The 23,319-nt window shown below is 47.3% G+C and overlaps 1 protein-coding gene across 1 annotated transcript in view; it reads right to left on the bottom strand.

Annotated features, from left to right (window-relative positions):
• LOC132389587 (uncharacterized) overlaps window positions 1–21,035 on the bottom strand; it is a 37,352-nt gene extending 16,317 nt beyond the window's left edge. The window contains exons 1-2 of the mRNA XM_059962070.1: window positions 20,941–21,035; window positions 19,752–19,840 (exon numbers count right to left, since the gene is read on the bottom strand). Coding sequence (XP_059818053.1) covers window positions 19,752–19,840; window positions 20,941–21,035 — 184 coding nt within the window. The remainder of the gene's footprint in view (window positions 1–19,751; window positions 19,841–20,940) is intronic.
• Between the last annotated feature and the right edge of the window lie 2,284 nt (window positions 21,036–23,319).

Genomic DNA, 23,319 nt, shown 5'->3' with positions numbered 1-23,319 from the left:
CGGTAAGGGTCTTGCCTATGTCAGGGTGAGGTGTTTGCAATTGCCTCAAAGTTAATTTAGATTTGATTTTAACTCGTGGACTGATAGTCGACAATGGCGTTGGGTCCGGTTCATCTCCTGATTTTCTTCCCAAAGGAGTTTGTAGCTTCGGTCAGAGGTGATCTGAGATGGTGAAGGGTGTTTGGCGTTTATAGTGCGTCAGCGTCAGCGTCAAGCTACTGAGCGGGTCACGGAGAGTGGTGCGTCAGGGTCACGATGAAGGGTGCGGTGGCACTGCGAGGGCCGTTGGCACCACCGTGAGCTACGTGTCTGAGAGAATATATTAGGTTACGAGCGAGGTTTTTGTTGGTCTCACGATGGGGGTTGCGTCACTATCGCAGTGATAGTTGATTCCCGTCACAGCGAATCGGTGTTTCAGTGAAAGACGTGTAAATGTCATTGTGATATGTGTTTCTGGGTCCATGTGAGAGGTGTACCGGGTCACATTGCGGTGTATCTCTATGCCCCGCTGAGAGATATATCGGGGTCACAGTGCAAGGATTGACGGTGTTGCAGGAAGAGACTCGTCGGTGTCATAGAGTTTGGTGAATTGGTGTGACATTAGGAAAAATGTTTCACCTCCACACGTCCCATCACACTCTACTGGATCCGGTGATAGTGTGAAACTACCACCACGCAGCCTCATCACACACTCACTGGGTCAAACACAGAGTGAATCTCCCTCCATACCATCTCTTCACACACTCCCGATGACAAGCACAGAGTGCCGCTTCCTCTCTCCATGCCTGCCCTGTGATGAGGAGCGGGTGAAAGAGAGGGATGATGCCTCACCTCTTCTGCTGGTCAACAATTCACAGATTTGAGCCTTGGTTTCGTTGACAGATCTGTACTTCGTTTCCATCTCAGTGAACTGGTGACGGAGATCGCTGTTCATTCGTTTAAGTTCGGACAGATTTGAGTTGAGCGCAGAGAGATTCTTGAGACAGGTTCTCTGGGAGAGATCCAGGTGGGAATTCTCCGTTATCTTGGATTGAAGGGTTGAGTTTAACTCCTTGCAGTTTCGGTCGGAGGTGATCTCTGACTGACGAATCTGTGATACTGAGAGAGATGGTGAAGGATGTATTGCGTTTGCAGTGACACGTGAGTCAGCGTCACACTACATTGTGATTGGTGTTTCAGGGTCCATGTGAGAGGTGTAACGGGTCACATCGCGGTGTATCTCTAAGTCACGCTGAGACATATGTCGGGGTCACAGTGCCGGGTTTCACGGTGTTGCAGTGAGAGACGCGACTGTGTCATAGTGTTTGGTGAATCGGTGTGACATTAGGAAAAATGTCGATGTCACGGTGAGTGTTGTGTCTTTGTGACGATGAGGGTTAAATCGGTGTTTCGGTAGAGTGGCTTTTGCTGTCCTGAGAAGAGATGAGTCGGTTTCAAAGTGATGAACGTGTCTGCGTCACGGTGAGGGACGCTTCAGCACCACGTCGGGAGGCGTATCAGCGTTACGTTGAATCGTACTTCCGTTAGGTTGTGTTGTTGGCATCAGGTTGAGGGATATATCGGTAAAATGTTGAGGGATGTGTTGTTGGGGTTGTGTCGGTGACACGGTGAGGCCTGAGTCGTAGTCATTCAGAGAGACCCGCCAGTGCCACAGTGAGGTGTGTGTTGACATCACTGTGAAGGGTGCTTCCGGGAAATGTTGGGAATGTGTCGCTGTTACAGTGGCCATTTTTATTCTCTGCGGTTTGGTCGTTGCGACCGAATTGAAACTCACCATGAATCCTCCAGCAGATACCCGTGATAATGAGGGTCGCTGTTAAGACGCAGATTAGCCATATGCTTGGGTCTGATCGGTCTCTCCTTGTGGGCCGCTCACTGCCCATGTCGTCTGTGGAAAAATCGTTCCTTGTCTTTGTCAATCCATCGTAATATTCCTTGATCTACACCCCCCCCCCCACTGCTCCTCTCACCCTTTGAGTTCAATTCACTCACTTTTGCTCATGCAGAGCAGTGAGCGTAAATCACAGAACAGAACAGACCATTCGGCCCGGAATATGTGCTGTACCAGTTATACTTCATGCCTAAATTCTTCTTGCCTACACAATGCTATTCTCCCTCCAAAACCTGCACATCCACGTGTTTGTCAATGAGCCAATTAAACGAATTTATCTATTTGCCTCCACCATCACACCTGGAGGCACATTCCAGTCACTGACGCTCCCTGTGTAAACAAAACCTTGCTCTGCATCTCTTCTGAATAGATACACCCTCTCCCCTTCCACTCCGTGATATTAGAGATTTCTCTCTGGGGGAGCAATGCCCCAGTTGCCTGGTCTTTCTCTGTCTCTCCTCATGATAGAGACCTGCATCAACTCTCCCCTCAGCCTGAGATACATATGAAATAATATATGAAATACATACCTATCGCATGAATGTATTTTACTGATATTCTACATCCACTTGCTGTCTTTCGATCTTCTACATGTTAACTGTGTTTTGTGCCGTGCGTGACCTTTGCTTTTGTGTTTGGCACCTTTGTCCTTCTGTAAGGCAGACTCGTTTGGCTGTATTCATGGGCGTTCATGCATTTTTCAATTGCGATGCAACTTCTATTGGATTGAACCCATCTCTTCTGTACAGGTTTCACCTTCTTTGGAAAGAATCCCAAAGAAACAAATATCCGAAGCCCCCTTCATTACGGATCGCCTCATCCTCCCCACCCTGCTTCCATTCTGACTCAGAGAACCATGCTCAGCGCCAGAGACCTGACCGTTGAGACTTCCCTCACTGGTCTTACCGCGAATCGCTGTTTTTTAATGTGCACTCGTCCACCCGTGTGTGTGACATTTACCTGGCTCCTGATCCCTGCTTGGAGACGCCAAAACCATGTGTCTTTCTGACTCAAAGGGGTACTCAGAGGGTAACTCCATACAATCCTATCTACCCACCCGGAGTCAGACACCGAGAGAGGCTCCCTACACAACGATCCACCTCACAATTCCCTGATCAGGCATGGAGTGCCGCTCCTTCTAAATTGTCCTGTCACTCACTCCCGGGGTCAGACACAGAGAGAAGCCCGCTCTTCCCCGTCCCAAAGCTCACTCCCGGAGTCAGAGAAGAAATGAAGCTGCCTACTGTCTCATCGCACATAACGGGAGTTAGACATCGAGTGAAACTCCCTCTACACAGTCGCGTCACGCATTGTCAGGGTTCAGCCATAAAGAGAAGCTCAATCCACACCTTCTCATTTCACGCTTTTAGATTCAGATGATTTGTGAAGCTCCACTCCCTGGAATCAATTGAGCCACAGAGCCGACTCAGAACCGAGAGTAGGAACCAATGGGAAGGGACAGGTGTGAGCTGTAAATGTGGAGGTATCTAGGGGATGGAGTTGGTCACGGAGATGCGGAAGAGCGCAGTGGATTTAGGGCGTGTTGGAGACATGGAGGTGCACAGAGGAGGACCTGTGTCACGGAGATCCGAGGTGTTTTTGAGGGGAAGTTGATAATGGAGGTGGGGAGGAGTGTGTAATTATTACGTCGCAGGACGTGTCCGTGTATCATTATCACGATGAAGAAAGCGTCGAGCACAGCGAGAAGTGCGTTAGTGTCACCGTAAGGCGCCGTTGAGGCGGTTGCGCCCTGTCCTGTTCACAGTGTGTGTACCCCCGACACCGATTGTACACCAAATCCCTCTCTCCTTCAACACTTCCCACTATTCTCATTATACTCCGCTCCCTTCTACACTGAGTTTAAAGAGGGCCTGGGCTCCAAATTACCAAATACACCATTGCCAGAACACAGCTTGTCCAAACCCACATGCAGCAGATCCTTTCTATTCCCAGCAATATTAGCCTGTCGCCAGTTTAGAACTGAAACCCGGGAACCAGTCCTATCCTTTTCATATCTACTCTGAAACTAATGGGATTACAAATCACGAGATACAAAGTGCGTCCCTGCACGAGCCTCTGAGACCTGACTTGTCTCATTCCGTAGTAGGAGAACAAGTATTGCTCTCTCTCTTTCGTTGGGACTTCAACGTACTGATAATCACGATCATATGTTTCCTGCGACCGTCTGTCATCTCTCTACAGGTTTGTTTATCCGAATCCAGCGGACTGTTATCCGGTCTATAACATGAATATGGCCGGACATATTTATTCCACATTTCCACCCACAAAGCCTCACTTAGACGAGTTGACTTGTCTGTTCTGAATGTACACTGCGGTGACAATTTCTCGGTAAAGCAAAATCAACATCCCTCTATTAATTCCTTATGTCAGAGAACCATCTCTATATATAACCATATAACAATGACAGCACGGAAATAGGCCATCTCGGCCCTTATAGTCCGTACCAAACCCTTACGCTCACCTCGTCCCACCAACCTGCACTCAGCCCACAACCCCCCATTCCTTTCCTGTCCATATTCCTATCCATTTTTTAAATGACAAAATCGAAACTGCCTCTACTGCTTCTACTTGAAGCTCGTTCCACACAGCTACCACTCCCTGAGTAAAGAAGATCCCCCTCGTGTTACCCATGAATTTTTGCCCAGTAACTCTCAATTCATGTCCTCTTGTATGAATCTTCCCTACTCTCAATGGAAAAAGCCTGTCCACATCAACTCTATCTATCACCCTCATAATTTTAAGTATCTCTCGTCCCCCCTCAATCTCTTGAGAATAAAGACCTAACATGTTCAACATTTCTCTGTAACTTAGGTGCTAAGACCCAGATAACATTATAGTAAATCTCCGCTGTACTCTCTGTTAGTTGTTGGCATCATTTCTATATTTCCGTGACCAGACCTGTACTCAATGCTCTAAATTTGGCCTCACCAATGCTTTAAACAATTTTAACATTTCATCCCAACTCAATGCTCTGAGTTATAAAGGCCAGCATGCCAAAAGTTTTCTTCATCACACTGTCCACGTGAGATTCCACCTTCAGGGAACTATGCACAATTATTCCTAGATCACTCTGGTCTACTTCATTCCTCAATGCCCTACCATTTACCATGTATGTCCTATTTTGATTAGTCCCACCAAAATGTTGCTCCTCACACCTATCAGCTTTAAACTCTATCTGCCATCTTTCAGCCTCCTCTTCCAACTGGCCTAAGTCTCTTTGAAAACCTACTTCATTATCCACAGCGCCACCTATCTTAGTATCATCTGCATACTTTCTAAGCCAATTTAGCAAACCAACATCCAGATCATTAATGTATATGCCAAACAACATTGGACCCAATACAGATCCCTGAGGCACACCACTAGTCATTGTTCACCAATCTGACAAACAGTTATCCACCACTACTCTCTGGCATATCCAATCCAGCCACAGTTGAATCCATTTTACAACTTCAATATTAATAACTAACGATTGAACCTTCCACATTAACCGTTCGTGTGGATCCTTGTCAAAGTCCTCATTGAAGACCATATAAACAACATCCACTGCTTTACCCTCGTCAACTTTCCAAGTTACCTCTTTTTAAAAAATCTATAATATTTGTTAAATATGACCTTCCACGCACAAATCCATGTTGACTGCTCCGAATCAGACCCAGTCTATCCAGAAAATTATATATACGATCTCTGAGAATACTTTCAATAATTTACCCACATGGGACGTCAAACATACAGGCAGATAATTGCTAGGTTTACTCTTAGAACTCTTTTTAAACAATGAAAAGAAGTTGTACAAAATCTCTCCCATCTCTTTTGGCTCCACACATAGCTGTCCACTATGATTCACAAAGGGACCAATTTGATCCCTCACTATCCTTTTGCTATTAATATAACTGTTGAATCCCTTTGGATTTATTTTCACCTTACTTGCCAAAACAGCCTCGTATCTCCTTATTAGCTGTTCGAATGTCTTCCTTAAGAGTCTGTCTACATTCTTTGTATTCCCTGAGCACCTCATTTACTCCATGTTGCCTATAATTATTGTAGATCTCACTCTGTTTCTGAACCATGTTTCCAATATCTCTTGAAAACCATGAATCTCTCAAACGTTTATCCTTTCCTTTCAACCAAACAGGAACGTAAAGATTACATACCCTCAAAATCTCACCGTTAAATGCCCAACATTTCTCTACTACCCAATAAAACAAATTGTCCAAATCCACTCCTTCTAAATCCTTTCCCATCTCCTGAAAGACTTTCTCCAATCAGAAATCTCAACCCTGGGTCGTCCTATCATTCTCTAGAATTATATTCAAACTAATGATATTGTGACCTTTCGTGTCGAAGTGCTCGCCAACACATACCTCCCTCACCTGAACTATCCTATTCCGTAACAGGAAATCCAACATTGCCCCTTCTCTAGTTGTACCTTCATATATTGCTACAAAAAACTATACTGCATACAGCCTCTGGTGGACTCTTTATACCTGAGTCTTCCCCTTCCCCCTCCTAACCATGACCCAACTGTCTACCTCCAGTGGCACCGGAGAGAGAATCTGCCTGTAACTCCTACCACATGAGCTGCATCTCGGCGCACCTGGCGCAGATGTGGACTTCCGGGATGCTAGGAGACTCCAGGACCTCCCACATCTGACACCGAGAACAACAATCTGCCCTCACACTCATACTTCCCACGTCCCTCAAATATCATGAAAAACTGAAACCTAAACCTACCTTGTCTCGCCCGATTCCGCCCAAGCCCGTTGAGCCAAACCCTTAGGCCTTCACTCTACACCCAACTCACTCCACGGCCCGCAAACGACGCTGCCCACTGTCGAAGGCTTTGTCCTTTTCTAAATCTACCCGCTTCACTGCCCGTCGTCTCACGCCTGCGCAGTCCTGCCTCTGTTAACTCCAAGAAGAAGAAGAAAAAAATTCAAAGTGAGTCCTTCCACTGTTTCAAGTCTAAACATTGGGAAACCCGAAATATCGTGCAGTCATGCTTGCTCCTCCTACAAGCGATTCTGAAATGTCTACAATATCATAATTCATTGTTCACAACCGCCTTTCTTTAAAGCTTCCCGCATTCACATATACGCGGCTCAGGACACTAGTCGCAACATGCTCAGCTTTTTGATTCGAGCCGGTTTCTGAGGTCTTTACAACATCAGGCCCCATAACGACTCTGCTATCTGCGCTGGATCTCTGAATCCCATCCCCCTGAGTTTAACAACTCTCCCCAAAAGCATCATGCACTGTTCTGGCAAACCTTCCCGCTGAAATATCAGCTCCCCTTCAGACTGGGTGTAAACGGTCCTCCATCTCTTCTGTACAAATCCCATCTTCCGTGGAAAAAAACACAACGATGCCAGATTTTGAAGCCATCCTTACTATACCAGCTCTTGGGACACGTGTATGGTTCCTATGTCTCGCCTCCCTGGGCCGGTGGTGGTCCTGTCCTTTAATTTAATAGCTAAATCCCTGACGTCACTGTGCTGAACCACCTTCCCATACATCCTGATTTCATTGGTACCGATATGGACCAGGACATTGTGCTGCTCACTCACCCACTTAAGAATCACAGAGAAGGAAGGCTGTGCTGAGGGCAGAGGAAGGAAGGGGAGGAGAGTGGAGGCCACAGAAAGGGTTTCCAGTTTGCTGACTTTGCAGCAGAACGTGTGAGTTACCATTGTCTTGCTCTCCAACTCAGATTGGAGTCTGTTTGAACGCCGAATTTCTTTGACCTACGAAACTGAGTCAGAGGCAGAGCGAGTGTCCCGGGAACATTCCCGGGATCTGACACAGACTGCAGCTCCCTCCATACCATCCCATCACATACCCTCGCGGTCAGACACAGAGTGAAGCTCCCTCCACACCGTCCCGTTACACACTTCTAGGGTCAGGCAACCAGCGAAGCCCCCTAAACATTATCCGATCACAATCCCGGGGTCAGACATCTGAATAACCCCTGCACATCGCAGCATATTCTACTGGAGTCATAAAAAGTGGGCATCCCGCTCCCCCATCCGTTCTCCCCACTCACCAATACCCTGCATTTTGGCCTTCCGGTAGTCTAGAGTCGTGTGTGTCTCTCGGTGATGGTGTGTGCGTGTGACCAGATGGTGTGCTGCGAAAAGAGGAAGGAAGGGGAGGACAGAGGAGGCCAGGGAAAGGGTGCTGTGATTGCAGGCACTGATGCAAGTGGTGTGGAATCACATTACCGCCTTGTGCATACAGAATTGTGGAGGGGCTCAGATCCTAATGATAGATATCCAGTGGAAGGGGGAGGTGTAACGGCAGACGTCATCTCTACCTCATAGAACCCACCATTTCCTGAGACACAGAGTGGGGAGCGGGGAGCGACGTAGATGGAGAACGATTAACAGACGGACTGTTCCACGGGGAAGAACAGGGCATTAGGGATGATGCAGACGACAAAGTGTGCAGGAGAGGGAGTGGCTCAGGGAGACGATGCAGCTTGTAAGGCAGAGATGGATGATGGAAACGGGAATGGTGTACTGGAGACAGTGTGTGACGGCGAGGGGGAGTATTGTAGGAGAAGATGTGTCTGACGGGTTCTGGAAGGGATTCTGGAGAAGGTGGGTGTTATGCATACGGGGAGGAGAGTTTCATAGTTACAGTGCAGGGCGTGAATCTGTTGAGTGATGAACTGTCTGTGGTAACATCAGACTGCTCCGCTCCAGAGAAAAGAAAGCAGAATGTCCCAACCTGTACTGATAGATTTTTTCGCTCTATCCAGTCAGCTTCCCAGTGAAACCCTTCTGTATCTCTCCAAAGATCCCTACACACTTCCTGTAACTTGGCGAACTCACCGTCCCATCAGACACTCCCTGGGTCAGACACAGAGTGAATATCCCTCCACACCGTCCCATCACACACTCCCTGGGTCAGACACAGAGTGAATATCCCTCCACACCGTCCCATCACACACTCCCGGGGTCAGACACAGAGTGAATCTCCCTCCTGACCGTCCCATCACACACTCCCGGGGTCAGACACAGAGTGAATCTCCCTCCTGACCGTCCCATCACACACTCCCGGGGTCAGACACAGAGTGAATATCCCTCCACACCGTCCCATCACACACTCGCGTGGTCAGAGACAGAGTGATTATTCCTATACACGGTCCCATCACACACTCCCGGGGTCAGCCACAGAGTGAATATCCCTCCACACCGTCCCATCACACACTCCCGGGGTCAGACACAGTGTGAATCTCCCTCCACACCGTCCCATCACACACTCCCGGGGTCAGACACAGAGTGAATCTCCCTCCACACCGTCCCATCACACACTCCCGGGGTCAGACACAGAGTGAATCTCCCTCCACACCGTCCCATCACACACTCCCGGGGTCAGACACAGAGTGAATGTCCCTCCTAACCGTCCCATCACACACACCCGGGGTCAGGCACAGAGTGAATCTCATTGTACACATTCCCATCAGACAATCCCGGAGTCTGACACAGAGCGAGGCACCCTCCACACCGTCCCATCACACACTCGCGGGGTCAGACACTGTGTGAATCTCCCTCCAGGCCGGCACATCACACTCTCCCGGGGTCAGAGACAGAGTGAATCTCCCTCAATACCGGCCCATCACACACTCCCGATGTCAGACACAGAGTGAGTCTCCCTCCACAAGATGCCATCACACACTCTCGAGGTCAGACACACAGTGAAGCTCCCTCCTCACCGTCCCATCACGCACTCCCTGAGTAAGACACAGAAGGAGGCTCCCTTCTAACCGTCCCATCACATTCTCCCGGGGTCAGACACAGTGTGAATCTCCCTCCACAACTTCCCGTTACACATTCCCGGGGTCAGACACAGAGTGAATCTCCCTCCGCAACATCCCATCACACACTCCCGGGGTCAAACACAGAGTGAATCTCCAACCACACCGTCCCATCACACACTCCCGGCGTTAGACACATAGTAAAGCTCCCTCCACACCGTCCTGTTGTTTCACGTTATTTGTCACTTAAATGCATACTTTTCTTGAGGGGTCGTGTCAAAGTTTTAAGATGCCTTGATGATGGTAGACGAGGGTGTCGGAGAAACGATTTTCACACAGAGAGTGTGGGTTGCCACAGAGCGAGAATATACTTTCTGTTGTGGTGTTCGTGGTGGATTCAATGGGGTCTTTTAAGAGACCCTTAGGTAGGAACTTTGTTCTATTATTTGGATAATGAAATTGACACCTACTCCTATTTTCGTTTCTTCTGCAAATGTTACCACAAAGCCATCAATTCCACTCAATCATTGACAAATAATGTGAGAGTTAGCGGTCCCAGCACTGTCCCCTGAGTAACACCGCTAGTCACTGGCAGCAAACCAGAGAAGGCCTCTTTTATTCCCACGTGCTGCCTCCTGCCTGTCAGCCATTCCTCTCTCCATGCCAGTGTCTTTCCTGTAACGCCGCAGGATTTTATCTTGTTAAGTAGACTCTTTTTCGGCACTTTGCCAAATTCCTTCTTGAAATCCTGTAAATGACATCCACTGCCTGCCCTTTGCCCGCCCTGCCGGTTACTTCCGCAAGAACTCTAACAGATTTGTCAGCATTATATTCCATGACAGAAACTTAGCTGACTTTGCCAAATTTTATCATGAGTCAACAAGGGCCTCACAACCTCAGCCTTATTAATAGACTCCAAAACCTTCCCAGCTACGGAAGTCATGCTAATTGGGTTATAATATTCTTTAGAAACATAGAAGCATAGAAAACCTACAGCAAAATACAGGCCCTTCGGCTCAAAAGCTGTGCCGAACATTTTCCTAACTCAGAAACTACTAAGCTTACATATACACCTCTGTCATTCTAGTTCCAGATAGACAGAAACAGTTAAAATAAATTGTGATAGATAAGATAGAGGAAGGAAAGTTGTTTACACTATTAAAAATGACCTGGATGAGGATGTGCTGGGACGGGTGAGCATGTTTGCTAATGACATGAAGGTTGGAGGTGTTGTGGGTAGTATGGAGGGCTGTCAGTGAAGTGGTTCATTCAGTTAGGTCAAATATGATGGCAGAATATAGTAATAATGGTAAGACTCTAGGCATTGTCCCCTTGTTATAGTTTCATCGAATGGAAAAACACAGAAAACACAGAAAGAAAACAATAGCACAATACAGGCCCTTCGGCCCGCAAGGTTGTGCCGAGTAAATTATAAATTTAGTACTTTTAGTTACTAGGCTTACCTATAGCCCTCTCTCTTTCTAAGCTCCATGTATCTATCCAAACGTCTCTGAAAAGACTCTAGATGGTCCGCCTCCACCATCTTCCCCGGCAGCTCATTCGAAGCAATCAACCCTCTCTGAGAAACAAACTTATCCCGGACATCTCCTCTGCACTTTAAACCTGATTCCTCTTGTAGCAACGATTTCTGTTAACAAGCCCTGACAATGCACACGATCAATGTTTCTCATCATCTTGTACACCTCTATCAGGCCGTCACTCCTCCTCCGCAACTGCAAGGAGGAAAGGACGATTTCAATCACCCTGCACTCATAAGGCATGCTGCCCAATTCAGGCTAAATCCTTGTAAATCTCCTCTGCACCCTTTCTGTGGCTTCGACACCCTCCCTGCGGTGACCAGAACTGAGCACAGTGCTGCAACATAATCTCTCATCTCCGAAAATCAGTTCCACTGCACCATTTCTATGATTTCCTTGTCGTTGCTGTAGTGAGGCGACCAGAACTGAGCACGGTCCACAAAGTGGAGCCTGACCAGCGTCCGATATAGCTGCAACATTATCTCTCGGCACCTACATTCAATTCCACGATTGATGAAGGCTAATACCACATACGGCACTGTCAACGGCACAGCTGCATTGGGCGTCCTATGAACTCGGAACCTAACATGCTTCGGAACCTCCACACTGCCAAGAGTCTTACCGTTAATACTATATGCTGCCAATTTATTTAACCTACCAAACTGAACCATCTCACACTTAACTGGGTTAAACACCATCTTCTAATTCTCAGCCCAGTTTTGCATCCAATCAATGTCCCGCTATAACATCTGACAGCCCTCCACAGTATCCTCAACGTCTCTACCTATTGTGTCATAATGTGGAGGTCATAGTTCATCAGAAAACTTACTAAAACATCCCTCCACTTCCTCATCCAGGTTATTTATATAAATCATGAAGAGTATGGGGTCCAGAACAGATCCCTGAGGCACTCCACAGCAACAGTTTCTAACGCTCAACCAGAAGGAAGGAGGTACAAGAGCCTCAGGCCTCTCGCAACAAGGTTCTGGAACAGATATTCCCTCTCAACCATCGGTAGGGAGGTACAGGAGCATCAGGACCAACACCAACAGGTGCAGGATCAGTTTTTACCCCTGAACCATAAGGAATGAGGTACAGGAGCCTCGGCTCGCTCTCCAGTGTGTTCATGGAATGTTATTAAGCCTCCACTAGCAAAAAGGAGGTACAGGAGCCTCACGACCCACATCACTGGGTTCGAAAACATTTATTGCCCATCAACCAGCAGGAAGGGTGTCCAGGAACCTGATGGCCGACAGCACCAGGTCGAGGAACAGCCTTTAGCCCTCAAACATCAGGAAGGGGCTGCAGGTGCCACAGAACCCACATCACCATGCTCATGAACGATGCTTTCTCCTTACCCATCGGGAAGGAGGTACAGGAGTCTCAGGACCAACAGCTGTTTCCGGAATAATTATTTCCACTCAAGCAGCAGGAACGGCGTCCAGGAGCATCAGACCTCATACCCCCAGTTTCAGGAGTTGTTACTAACCCTCAACTACCGGAAAGGAGCTACAGGAGCGTCTGGACACACGACACCAGGTTCAGCAGCAGATATTACTCCTCAACAATCAGGTAGAAGGTACTGAATTCTCGGCTCGCTCTCCGCCGGGTTATTAACCCTCAACCATCATGAAGAATGTACAAGAGGCTTGGGACCCACACCAGCACGTTAAGAAACAGTTACCACCACTCAGCCATCGGGTAGGGGCCTCAGGACGCCAACCACGAGGTTCAGGAACAGTTATTCCCCCTTTACTATCCGGAGGAATGTACAGGAGCTTCATCTGGCTCTACACCAGATTACTACTCCTCAAACATAAGGAAGAAGGTACAGAATCCTCTGGACTCACACCATCTGGTTCAGCAACAGTATTACCCATCAACCATCAGGAAGGAGCCTCAGGACAGACACAACCAGGTTGAGCAACAGTTATTATCCTTCAGCCATCAGGTGGAAGGTATACGAGTGTCAGGTCGCTCTCCACCAGGTTCAGCGACAGGTATTAATCCTCAAACCTCAGGGAGGAGATACAGGAGCCTCAGGACCCACACCACCAGGTTCAGGAACAGTTGCTACCCTTCAACCATTGGGAGGGAAGTACAGGAGCCTCAGGACACACACCACCAGGGTCAGCAACAGTTATTACCCCACTACGATCAGGTTGAACGTCCAGGATACTCGGCCCGCTCCCACCAGGTTCAAGAACAGTTATTATCCCTCAATAATCAAGAAGAATATACAGTAGCTTCAGGACCCACCAGCATGTACGGAAACAGATATTTTTCCTCAACCATGACGGAAGGTGGACTCACAACACCACTTTCGGGAACAGTTACGACCTCTCAACCATCAGGCTCTTGAATCAGAGATGTAACCTTACTGAACTTTACCTGTTCCATCACTGAAATATTCCCGTTGCCTATCGACGAGCTTTCAAGGATCCTTCATCTCACGTTCTATCTATCTATCTATCTATCTATCTATCTATCTATCTATCTATCTATCTATCTATCTATCTATCTATCTATCTATCTATCTATCTATCTATCTATCTATCTATCCTTTTATTAGTTTACTGATTGATTGATTGATTGATTGATTGATTAATTGAATTATTTATGTATTTATTTATTTTACCATTTGCTCAGTTTGTTTCCATTTGCATTCTGGTCGAACGCATTCGCGAAGTTTTTTTTCCGTCATCCTGTTTGGTTACTATTCTACAGACTTGCTGAGTATGCCCGCAATAAAATGCATCTGTGAGATGTATGAGGTGATATTCTTTCCCTGTACTTCAGTTTTCAAATTCGAACTTCACTGTTCTTCAGCCCATAGGATATAACAACAGGAGGAGGCCATTAGGCTCATCGAGCGCGCCCTGCCTTTCAATCGTAGACTGATCCAATTCGTCCTGTCATCCCCCATCTTCCCTGCCTTCTCCCCATACCCTATGATGCCCTGGCTAATCAAGACCCTGTTTATTCTCCAGGACGAGTTGAGCCTCCGGTGCCCACGATTGGAGCGGCGGATCCCATTAGCAGATACACCTGGCTAATGAAATAGCTTAAACACTGTTCATCCATTTTCAGTGATTCGCCGTTAAATGGACACAACCTCCTTAAAGCAAATTTATATCCCACCGAGAACATCCATCTTCAACACTTACAAATTAAGAAACATTTCTAAAACACAATGCATTTCCGAACACATAGCACAATGCAGAAATTTCAGACAGAGAAATGGATTCTTGTACATACCGTGTTTCTTCTATTATTCTTGCTGTTCCATGAGACATTCCTTATGAGCCCTACCATCTGTTTACTTTTATAATCTTTCTCTGCCACTTGGGTGACTTCACACTTCTTCGAACTTTCTCAGATACCTCTTTTACACAACTTGTCTCACCGTTTTTTCAGACACACATACCCAAGCTACCCACAATTAACGCTGTCAAGTAAATTTCCTCGAGTTCATAACACTCCCAGCATTAATTGATCAGTTATTTAATATGCTCACTGTGTGTATCCATCTAGTCTGAAACTTAGTTTTCAAACAGGTGTCAAAGTTCACCTTGCGAAATAAGATGTAATATCAGAGGAGATATATGTTTCCTCATTTAATCCGGGGCATGCAACAAAAATTAAATAAGTCATCGTCTTCTACTACAACTCTTGAGCAGAATGATGTCGGGTGAAGTGGGCTGGCAGACGGCTCCATTGACAGAACTTGTTTGCAGAGCTGTGTTTTTAACTTGAACCTGATTACTGCATGCTGTTTCTGTTTTAAGAACAGAAGGCTGGTTCCCGTTTACGACCAAAAGCTGAACAAACGTAGTTGGAAGTTTAATCCAAATGGACCTTTAAACCATCAGGAGTGAAGTGCAGGAGTCTCAGGCCCGACGCCACCAGGTTCAGCAACAGTTATTACCCCAAAACGATCTGTTAGAAGATACATGAGCTTCGATTCCCTCTGCACCAGGTTCAGGGGCAGTTGTTACCACTCAACCATCTGGAAGGAGGTACTATGTGTGGTGAACTACGTGTGCCTGTCTCGACACGCCCCCGGCTAACTGCTCCTGTGCTCCTCCCACAGACCCCTGTGTAAAGGCGATCTTAGCCTGGGCCAGGCCTCTCAGTCTCCAGGATATACTGTGGTGGTTCCTTCTTCCTGTCAATAAAAGCTGTTATCTCGCCTTTACGTCTCAGAGTGAGTTATTGATGGTGCATCACTATGTTAATATGTATAATATGCAAAATAAACACAAATAAATAAAATAAATTATTTGTAATATAACTTATTATAAATTGAAGGAACAAATATTGTTGGCACATCTCAATCAGCATCAAATTTTATTTCCCAACAATAACTGCAAATTGTATTTGTATAGATAATAAAATGTCCTAAGACACATGGAAACATCAACAGAGAGAGAAAAATAATACCCAGATGCAATCCAAGTGTGTTTTTGCACCTGTAGTACAGAACACTAGATGCAAATGGAGATGTACAGTTGGGAACAGTGATCTACACAAGCTATTGCCTAGACATGGCAGCTTAGGGGACGTACTTTCAAAATGATGCGCTATCTATCAAAGTATAAGAAAAAGAAGAATAGCCCAAATAAGCTAACAGATTTGAACATTAAGAGATTTGTGGCAAATGATACAGGGTGGGAATGAAGACAATGGATACAATTAACCAACATTTTAAGTTTTCTTCATTTCCACCCGGTGTCTTTGGCCACAATTCTCTTCATGTTCAAATCTGTTAATGCCAACCTTGACTTTGAAGGCTGAAAACCATCCAAGTTACGAATTGTCTCACCATACAGTCACAATACACTGCAGCACAGAAACAGACCCTTTGGCCCATCTAGTCAGTGCTGACCAGTTAATCAGCCTAAAATAATTGTGCAGGAGTGGGAGTGGGTCACGGAGACGAGATGCATGGTAAGGGAAATAGGGATGACGGTGAGGGGTGTGGTCAAGTGGAGATAGAATGCGGCATGAAGGAGCGGGAGTGCAGGCGAGTGACGGGACACCAGCCATTTTCTCTCCCTCATACTCCGCACAATTGCCTGTGTTACAGAGTGGGAGGAGAGTGGAGGGACCACGTAGATGGGGACCTGTTAGCGGGTGGAGTGTATCACGGAGACGGGGCGGGGCGTAAGTGTACGTACGCGGTGATGGAGACGGCGAAGTGTGCACGAGAGGAAGTGGGTCACGGAGACGGTGCTGCTTGCAGGCGAGGGTTGGGTGACGGAGCCAGGAGTGGTGCACTGCCGTCTGTGTGACGGTGACTGGGAATGGTGTAGCAGTAGGGTGATAGTGTCCGGGAGTGGTTTTGGAGAGGGAGCGTGTTGTGCATACGGGGAGGACTGTATTCGAGTTACAGTGCAGGGCCTGACTCTGCTTTGGTATCGTTGAGTGGTGAGATCCTGCTGTGGTGCAGAGCTTGTCAGTGTGTCAGTGTCACGATGAGGGGCGTGTTCATGTCAGATATGGATTGTGGCAGTGACACAGAAGAACATTCAGTGTCCAACTGAAGAACATCTCCGAGTCACAGTGAGGGTTGTGTGCCTCGTTCATAGCTTATGTAAACGGTATTGTCCCGCCCGCAATCAAGTCTCACGAATATCCCCCGTGTCAGGCTTAGAAGCGTTGACCTCTGTCCTGAGCGCATCTGCTCTTCAAACAATACTCTCATTAGCCTACTCGATGAGTTTAAATATGTCTTTTTTTTGCCCCTCTGGCAAAGCAGTGGACGTAAATTAACGAACAGAACAGACTTTTGGCCCACAATGTTGTGACATACTAATTGAGCTATGTCACTATCGACTGCACAACAACCATCTTCCTGCATTCCTTGGACATTAGCGTCCCTGTCAAAGAGGAACATGAACCCCTCTCTCCCTGAGTTTGTCAATGAATCCCATGTGACCAGTGAAGCCGCCCTTCCAGCTTGAGTACTTCCCGCTTCATCACGATTAATACAACCGAAAGCGGAATGTTGAGCTGACGCTCCTGCCCGCCCTGCAACGGCGTCTCACTGATGTCTACAATATCGTAATTCCAGCCATTGAACCCTGTCCTGAGCTCATCTGCCTTACCTAAAATAATTCTTGCATGGAAACGCGCGCAGCCCAGAACATGAGTCCAAGCAGGCACAACGTTTTAGCTTCTTGACTGTGTCGGAAACTTAACAAAATCCGTCCCAACAACTATTCAACTAGATGTAATGGTGTTCTTGTTTACATCTCACTGCAACTCTAGTTTATACCACCACTCTCCCCTTTTAATGGCAAAACTCACCGCTGGCATATTAGTTCCGAACCAGTTCAGGTGTAAACTGACAGAGTTGCTCATGGAAGACGAAATGAAGGAGCTAAGCAAGGTGGGGGCGGTGAGGCGCTGTCTCCAGGCAGGAGTCTGTGCTGCCCCCCAGTGTTCGTTCAGCAGAAGACAATATCTGTTGTGAACAATTGTCGATTACGGTGGCATTAGCATTTAGTGAGGCCAGGGGCCTCAAACTGCAGAAATGAAGTGTGTGTGTGTGTGTGTGTGTGTGTGTGTGTGTGTGTGTGTGTGTGTGTGTGTGTGTGTGTGTGTGTGTGTGCGCGTGTGTGTGTGTGTGTGTGTGTGTGTGTGTGTGTGTGTGTGTGTGTGTGTGTGTGTGTGTGTGTATACATAATGCGTGAATCTACTTAGTGATATCCTACATATGCTTGCTATCTTGACCTGACCGGTGAGACTTTCCCCTGCTTGGTCATTTGGACCTCTCTCCTCCCATCCTGAAATATCCAGAGTGGACTATCTGTAATTGAGCAGGTTGGCCACAAGGGGTCTCTGCATTGACTGTGGAAGTTTAACCCTTTTCACCTTCCTGTCTGTCACACAGTTTCCTGTGTCCCACTCTGTGGGTGTAAATACCTCACTATACGTACTTCCTGTCACCCCCTCAGCTTCCCGAATGATCCCGTGTTCATCTAGTTCTAGTTCCAACGTTATTACAGAGTATCACGCGGGATGCGTGTGGCTATCATGGTATGGGGTCGCTCAGTGTCCAGTCGGGGTTGTGTCCACGTCATGGTGAGGGGTGTGTAGGTGTCACAGTGACAGCTGTGTGTCTCGCTCACTGCCTATGCTATATGTGAAGTGGTTGTTCTTCGTGTTTCGCAATCTATGGTCAAAATCCTTGATCTAACCCACCCCCTCATCTGACCGCTCGATGAGTTTAAACCTGTGTTTTTGCCCCTCCAGCAGAGCAGTGAACGTAAATCACAAAACAGAACAGACCCGTCGGCCCACAATGTAGTGATACCCCAATTGAGCTAAGTCACTTCTCACTGCACAACAGCCACCTCCCTGCATTCCCTGCACATTACTGTCCCTGTCAAAGAAGCACATGAACCCGTCTCCCGCTGGGTTTGTCAATGAGTTCCATATAACTAGTGAAGCCGCCCATCAACTTTGAATACTTCCCGCTTCATCACGACGAATACAATCGAAACAGGGAATGTTCAGCGAACGGTCCACTCTGCTCTGCAACAGCGTCTCACTAATGTCTACAATATCATAATTCCAGTCTTTGTCCCGGCCCTGAGCTCATCTGCCTTTCGTACAATACATCCTGCATTGAAACGTACGCAGCTCAGAACATGAGTCCCAGCAAGCTCAACATTTTACTTCCTGATTTATTGTCTCACCATACAGTCACGAAACACTGCAGCACAGAAACAGACCCTTTGGCCCATCTAGCCAGTGCTGAACTATTAATCAGCCTAAAAATGTGTGCAGGAGTGGGAGTGGGTCACGGAGACGGGGTAGCTTGTTCGGGAAATGGGGATGACGGAGAAACGAGATAGAATGAGGCAGACAGGAGCTGGAGTGCAGGCGAGTGACGGGTTGACGGAAACGGAACGTATTTTTGAGTGGGAGTGGTTTATGGAGACAGGGAGGAGTGTGTCCATATTGTGAAATCAGGAAGCAAAATGTTGAGCCTGCTGGGACACACGTTCCAGTGGTCCTCGCGTTCTGAGCTGCGTACGTTTCAATGCAGGATGTATTGTACGAACGGCAGGTGAGCTCAGGGCCGGGACAAAGTCTGGAATTATGATATTGCAGTCATTAGTAGAAGGTGGTTGCAATGCGGGCAGGGCAGATAGCGCAACCTTTCGGATTTCGGTTGAAAAGGAAATAATTCTAGGCAGATGGGCGGCTTTAACTGTCACATCAGATGCACTGACAAAAACAGGGGAAGAGGGGTTCAAGTGCCTGTTTCGCTCTGAAACTGACTCATGAATATTTTTTTTTTCATTGGGACAGCGTCTCGCGTTTCGTTGAAACACGTCCAATCAGGGAAGCGGATTTATCAGCAAGGACAAAAAAGTTAAGACAGTGGCCAACTGCTGAAGGATTTGTTTTCAGTTTATTCATTGTTTCCTTCAGTTACAGCAGTAGGCAATGCCTATTAGGAGAGTTGAATGCTCCTCTTGCAGGACATGGGACAGCGGGGAGACCTCAGTGTCTCTGACGAACTCACCTGTGAGAAGTTCATCCTGATGCAGCTTCTCATAATCGGCGTTCAGGGGTTTGAACTGGAACTGGATGAAATCGGTATCATTAGGGAATCTGAGGGGTGATAGGGAGGACATATTGGGAGGAAGCTAGACCTAATGCACAGTTCACAGGAAACTGGGCGACAGTCAGGAGGACGAAAGGGTTTAAACAGCCAGATCTAGGTTAGAGTGCCCCCTTTGGCCAACCCCCTCAATAACTGCTCTACCAACTTGTATACATTTGGATGGGGGGAGGGGTGAAATGACCAAGTAGAGGGAAGTATCTCAGGTCAGGTCTCTGGCACTGATTTTGGCTCTGTAGTTCAGAAGGGAAGGGGGGCGAAATGAAGAGAGGTACGATGAGAGGGGATCATTTGTTAGGGAATGCTAAAGGCGTTTTTCCTCCCGCGTGTCGGGGTCACTACCACTCTGAGCGGGTCCTCAGCAATCTTAAATGGGAGGGTGAACAGGTGAAGTTCAGAACGTGCTGATGTGGCCAGAAATAGGCAGATAACACGGACTAACACGTTGCTATGGTGTCAAGATATGAATGAGGGCTTCTGATGGTTGGAACATTGAGTTCTCTTCTCAGGAATTTGCGACCAGTGTATGAGGCCTGTTTCAATATAATCCATGTTTAATTTTCATTTAATCGAACAGGAATAAGCATAAAGGCAGCCAGACGAAACAGCGTTACTCCAGGACCAAGATGCAAAAACACCTATAATATATAAGGCTTAAAATAGGCCACAACGCAGCTTGAGTCCCGGGGTCCACGGAACGCGACCGAAATCTGCATTCGACACCAACAGAGGTTGCCTTCTGCCGAGCGAACACTAGGGGGCGGCACATGCGACTGTCCGGAGGCCGCGCCACACCGCCCCCACTTTGCGAAGTCCCTTCATTTACTCCGCCACTGAGCAAATCTCGCCATTTCCACCGGGACTGGACAGCACTAATATCCCAGCGGGAAGCTCTGCCAAAAAAGAGGAGGCAGGGAGTGAACTGAACCAGAAATGCAGTGGGATGAAAAACAGAGTGCCAAAGCGGTTAGTAGAGTAGTTAACGGGGCATTTGTTGTTAGGACCACAGACAAAGTGAGGAAGCTGAAATTTGAGCCTGCTGGGCCTCATGTTCGAAGTTGCGTTAGTTTCAATGCAGGAAGTATTGTACGAAAGGCCGATGAGCTCAGAGTAGCGGTCAACGGCTGGAATTGTGATAGTGTAGACATTAGTGAGACGCATTTGCAGTGCGAGCAGGAGCGTCATCTCAACATTCCCGGTTTCGGTTGCATTTGACAAGATGAAGCGGGAAATACTAAAAGTTGTTGGGCGGCATGACTAGTCACATGGGATTCATTGACAAACTCAGGGAGAGAGGGGTTCATGTACCTCTTTGACAGGGACGTTAATGTACGGTGAATTCAGGGAGATGGTTATTGTGCAGTCAGAACTGATTTAACTCAATTGGTATACCACACCATTACGTTCACTGCTCTGCAGGAGGGGCAAAAATACAGATTTAATCTAATCATGGGGACAGACAAGGGAGTGGGTTAGGTCAAGGACTTTGACGATAGATTGCGAAAGACAGAGAACAACTACTTCACAGACAGCATAGGCAGTGAGCGAGAAACACAGCTGTCACAGTGACACCTACACACCCCTCACTATGACATGGACACAACCCCAACCGGACGCTAAGCGACCCCATACCGTGAACCCACGCGCATCTCACCGTCATACTCTGTGTCACAGCGTTGGAACTGGAACTGGATGAACTCGGGATAATTCGGGAGCTGAGGGGATGATGTGGAAGACATGTATTCAGGTATTTACTACCACGGTGCCGGATACAGGAAACTGGATGACAGACAGGAAGATGAAAAGTGTTAATCAGCAAGAGCCAGTGCAGAGACCCCTTGTGTACAACCGGCTCAATAAAAGGTAGACGTCTTTGGATAATTCTGGAAGGGAGGAGACGTGCAAATGACCAAACAGGGGAAGTCTCACCGGTTAGTTCTCTGGCACTGGCTATGGCTTTGTGGCTCAGCAGGGGATAGGGGTTGAAATGTGGCCAGCTGTATCGATAGGGTTGTCGAGAACGAGATTTTTCGATGGTATGGGGTCGTTATCTTCACCAGTATGTAGGTAGGAAAAGGGAGCCGGAACTACAAACACGGATTATGTACACCCCCCCCCCCCCACACACACACACACGTAAGCAGCTTGATAACACTAGGCATTTTGAATGCCATTGCAATCTACAATTGTCACAAAACAGATTGTCTTCTGCCGAGCGAACACTGGGGGGGCAGCACGGATCCCTGCCTGGAGTCCGCGCCACAACGCCCCCACCTTGCTCAGCTCCTTAATTTCCTCTCCCATGAACAACTCTCTCAGCTTACACGTGAACTGGAATCGAAATAATATCACAACGGTAAGGTTTGCCATTAAAAGTGGAGAGTGTCTCCATGACGTTCTCTGTACCAGCGCTGGAACTGGAACTGGATGAACTCGGGATCATTTTGGAAGCTTGGGGGTAATAAGGGAGATATATAGAGAGGTATTTATACCCACCGTGTAGGATACAGGAAACTGGGTGACAGACAGGAAGGTGAAAGGGGTTAATGAGCCATAAAAGGTGCAGAGACCCCTTGTGGCCAACCCGCTCAATAACAGATAGACCACTTTGCATACATCTGGTTGGGAGGAAAGAGGTGCAAATGACCAAGGAGGGGAAAGTCTCACCGGTCAGGTCTCTGGCACTGACTATGGTTCTGTGGCTCAGCAGGGAATAAGTTGTGAAATTTGGCGAGCTGTATCGATAGGATTGTCTTCGTATGGGAACGGGAAAAAAGGAACTGTAGACGAGAACGAGATTCCTGGATGATATGCGGTCGTTAGGTTCCCCAGTGTATGGGTAGGAAATGGGAGTCCATTCTCCAAACTTATGTATGCGCAGGTGTGTACAAAATAATAGAGAACATTTAGTTTAAAATGTGGCTAAAGCGTTTGGGTTGCACCGTACATAATATGCATGAAATATAAAGATAGCAAGCATATGGAGGTTATCAGCAAGTACATTGACCATGTACATGTATACACAGACAAACTCACAGACACACACACAGACACAGACAGACGCACTCGCAAGCACACACACAAAATCTCAGACAAACGCTCAAACACATTTATGCAGGTTGAGGCCCCCTGGGCATTTTGGATGCCACGGTAATCTGCAATGGTTCACAACAGAGATTTTATTCTGCCGAGCGAACACTGGGGGGCAGCACAGACTCCTGCCTGGAAACCTCGCCTCACAGTCTCCAACTTGCTGAGCTCCTTCATTTCGTCTCCCATAAGTAATTCTCTCAGTTTGCACCTGAACTGGATCAGAACTAATATATAACAATTTAACAATATAACAATTACAACACGGAAATAGGCAATCTAGTCCGTGCCGAACGCTTACTCTCACCTAGTCCCACTGACTCGCATTCAGCCCTTAACCCTCCATTCCTTTCCTGTGCATATACCTATCTAGTTTTAC

The sequence above is a fragment of the Hypanus sabinus genome, unplaced genomic scaffold (assembly GCF_030144855.1).
Source record: "Hypanus sabinus isolate sHypSab1 unplaced genomic scaffold, sHypSab1.hap1 scaffold_607, whole genome shotgun sequence".
Taxonomy (NCBI): Eukaryota; Metazoa; Chordata; class Chondrichthyes; order Myliobatiformes; family Dasyatidae; genus Hypanus; species Hypanus sabinus.
This window is presented reverse-complemented; position numbering and strand designations above follow the sequence as displayed.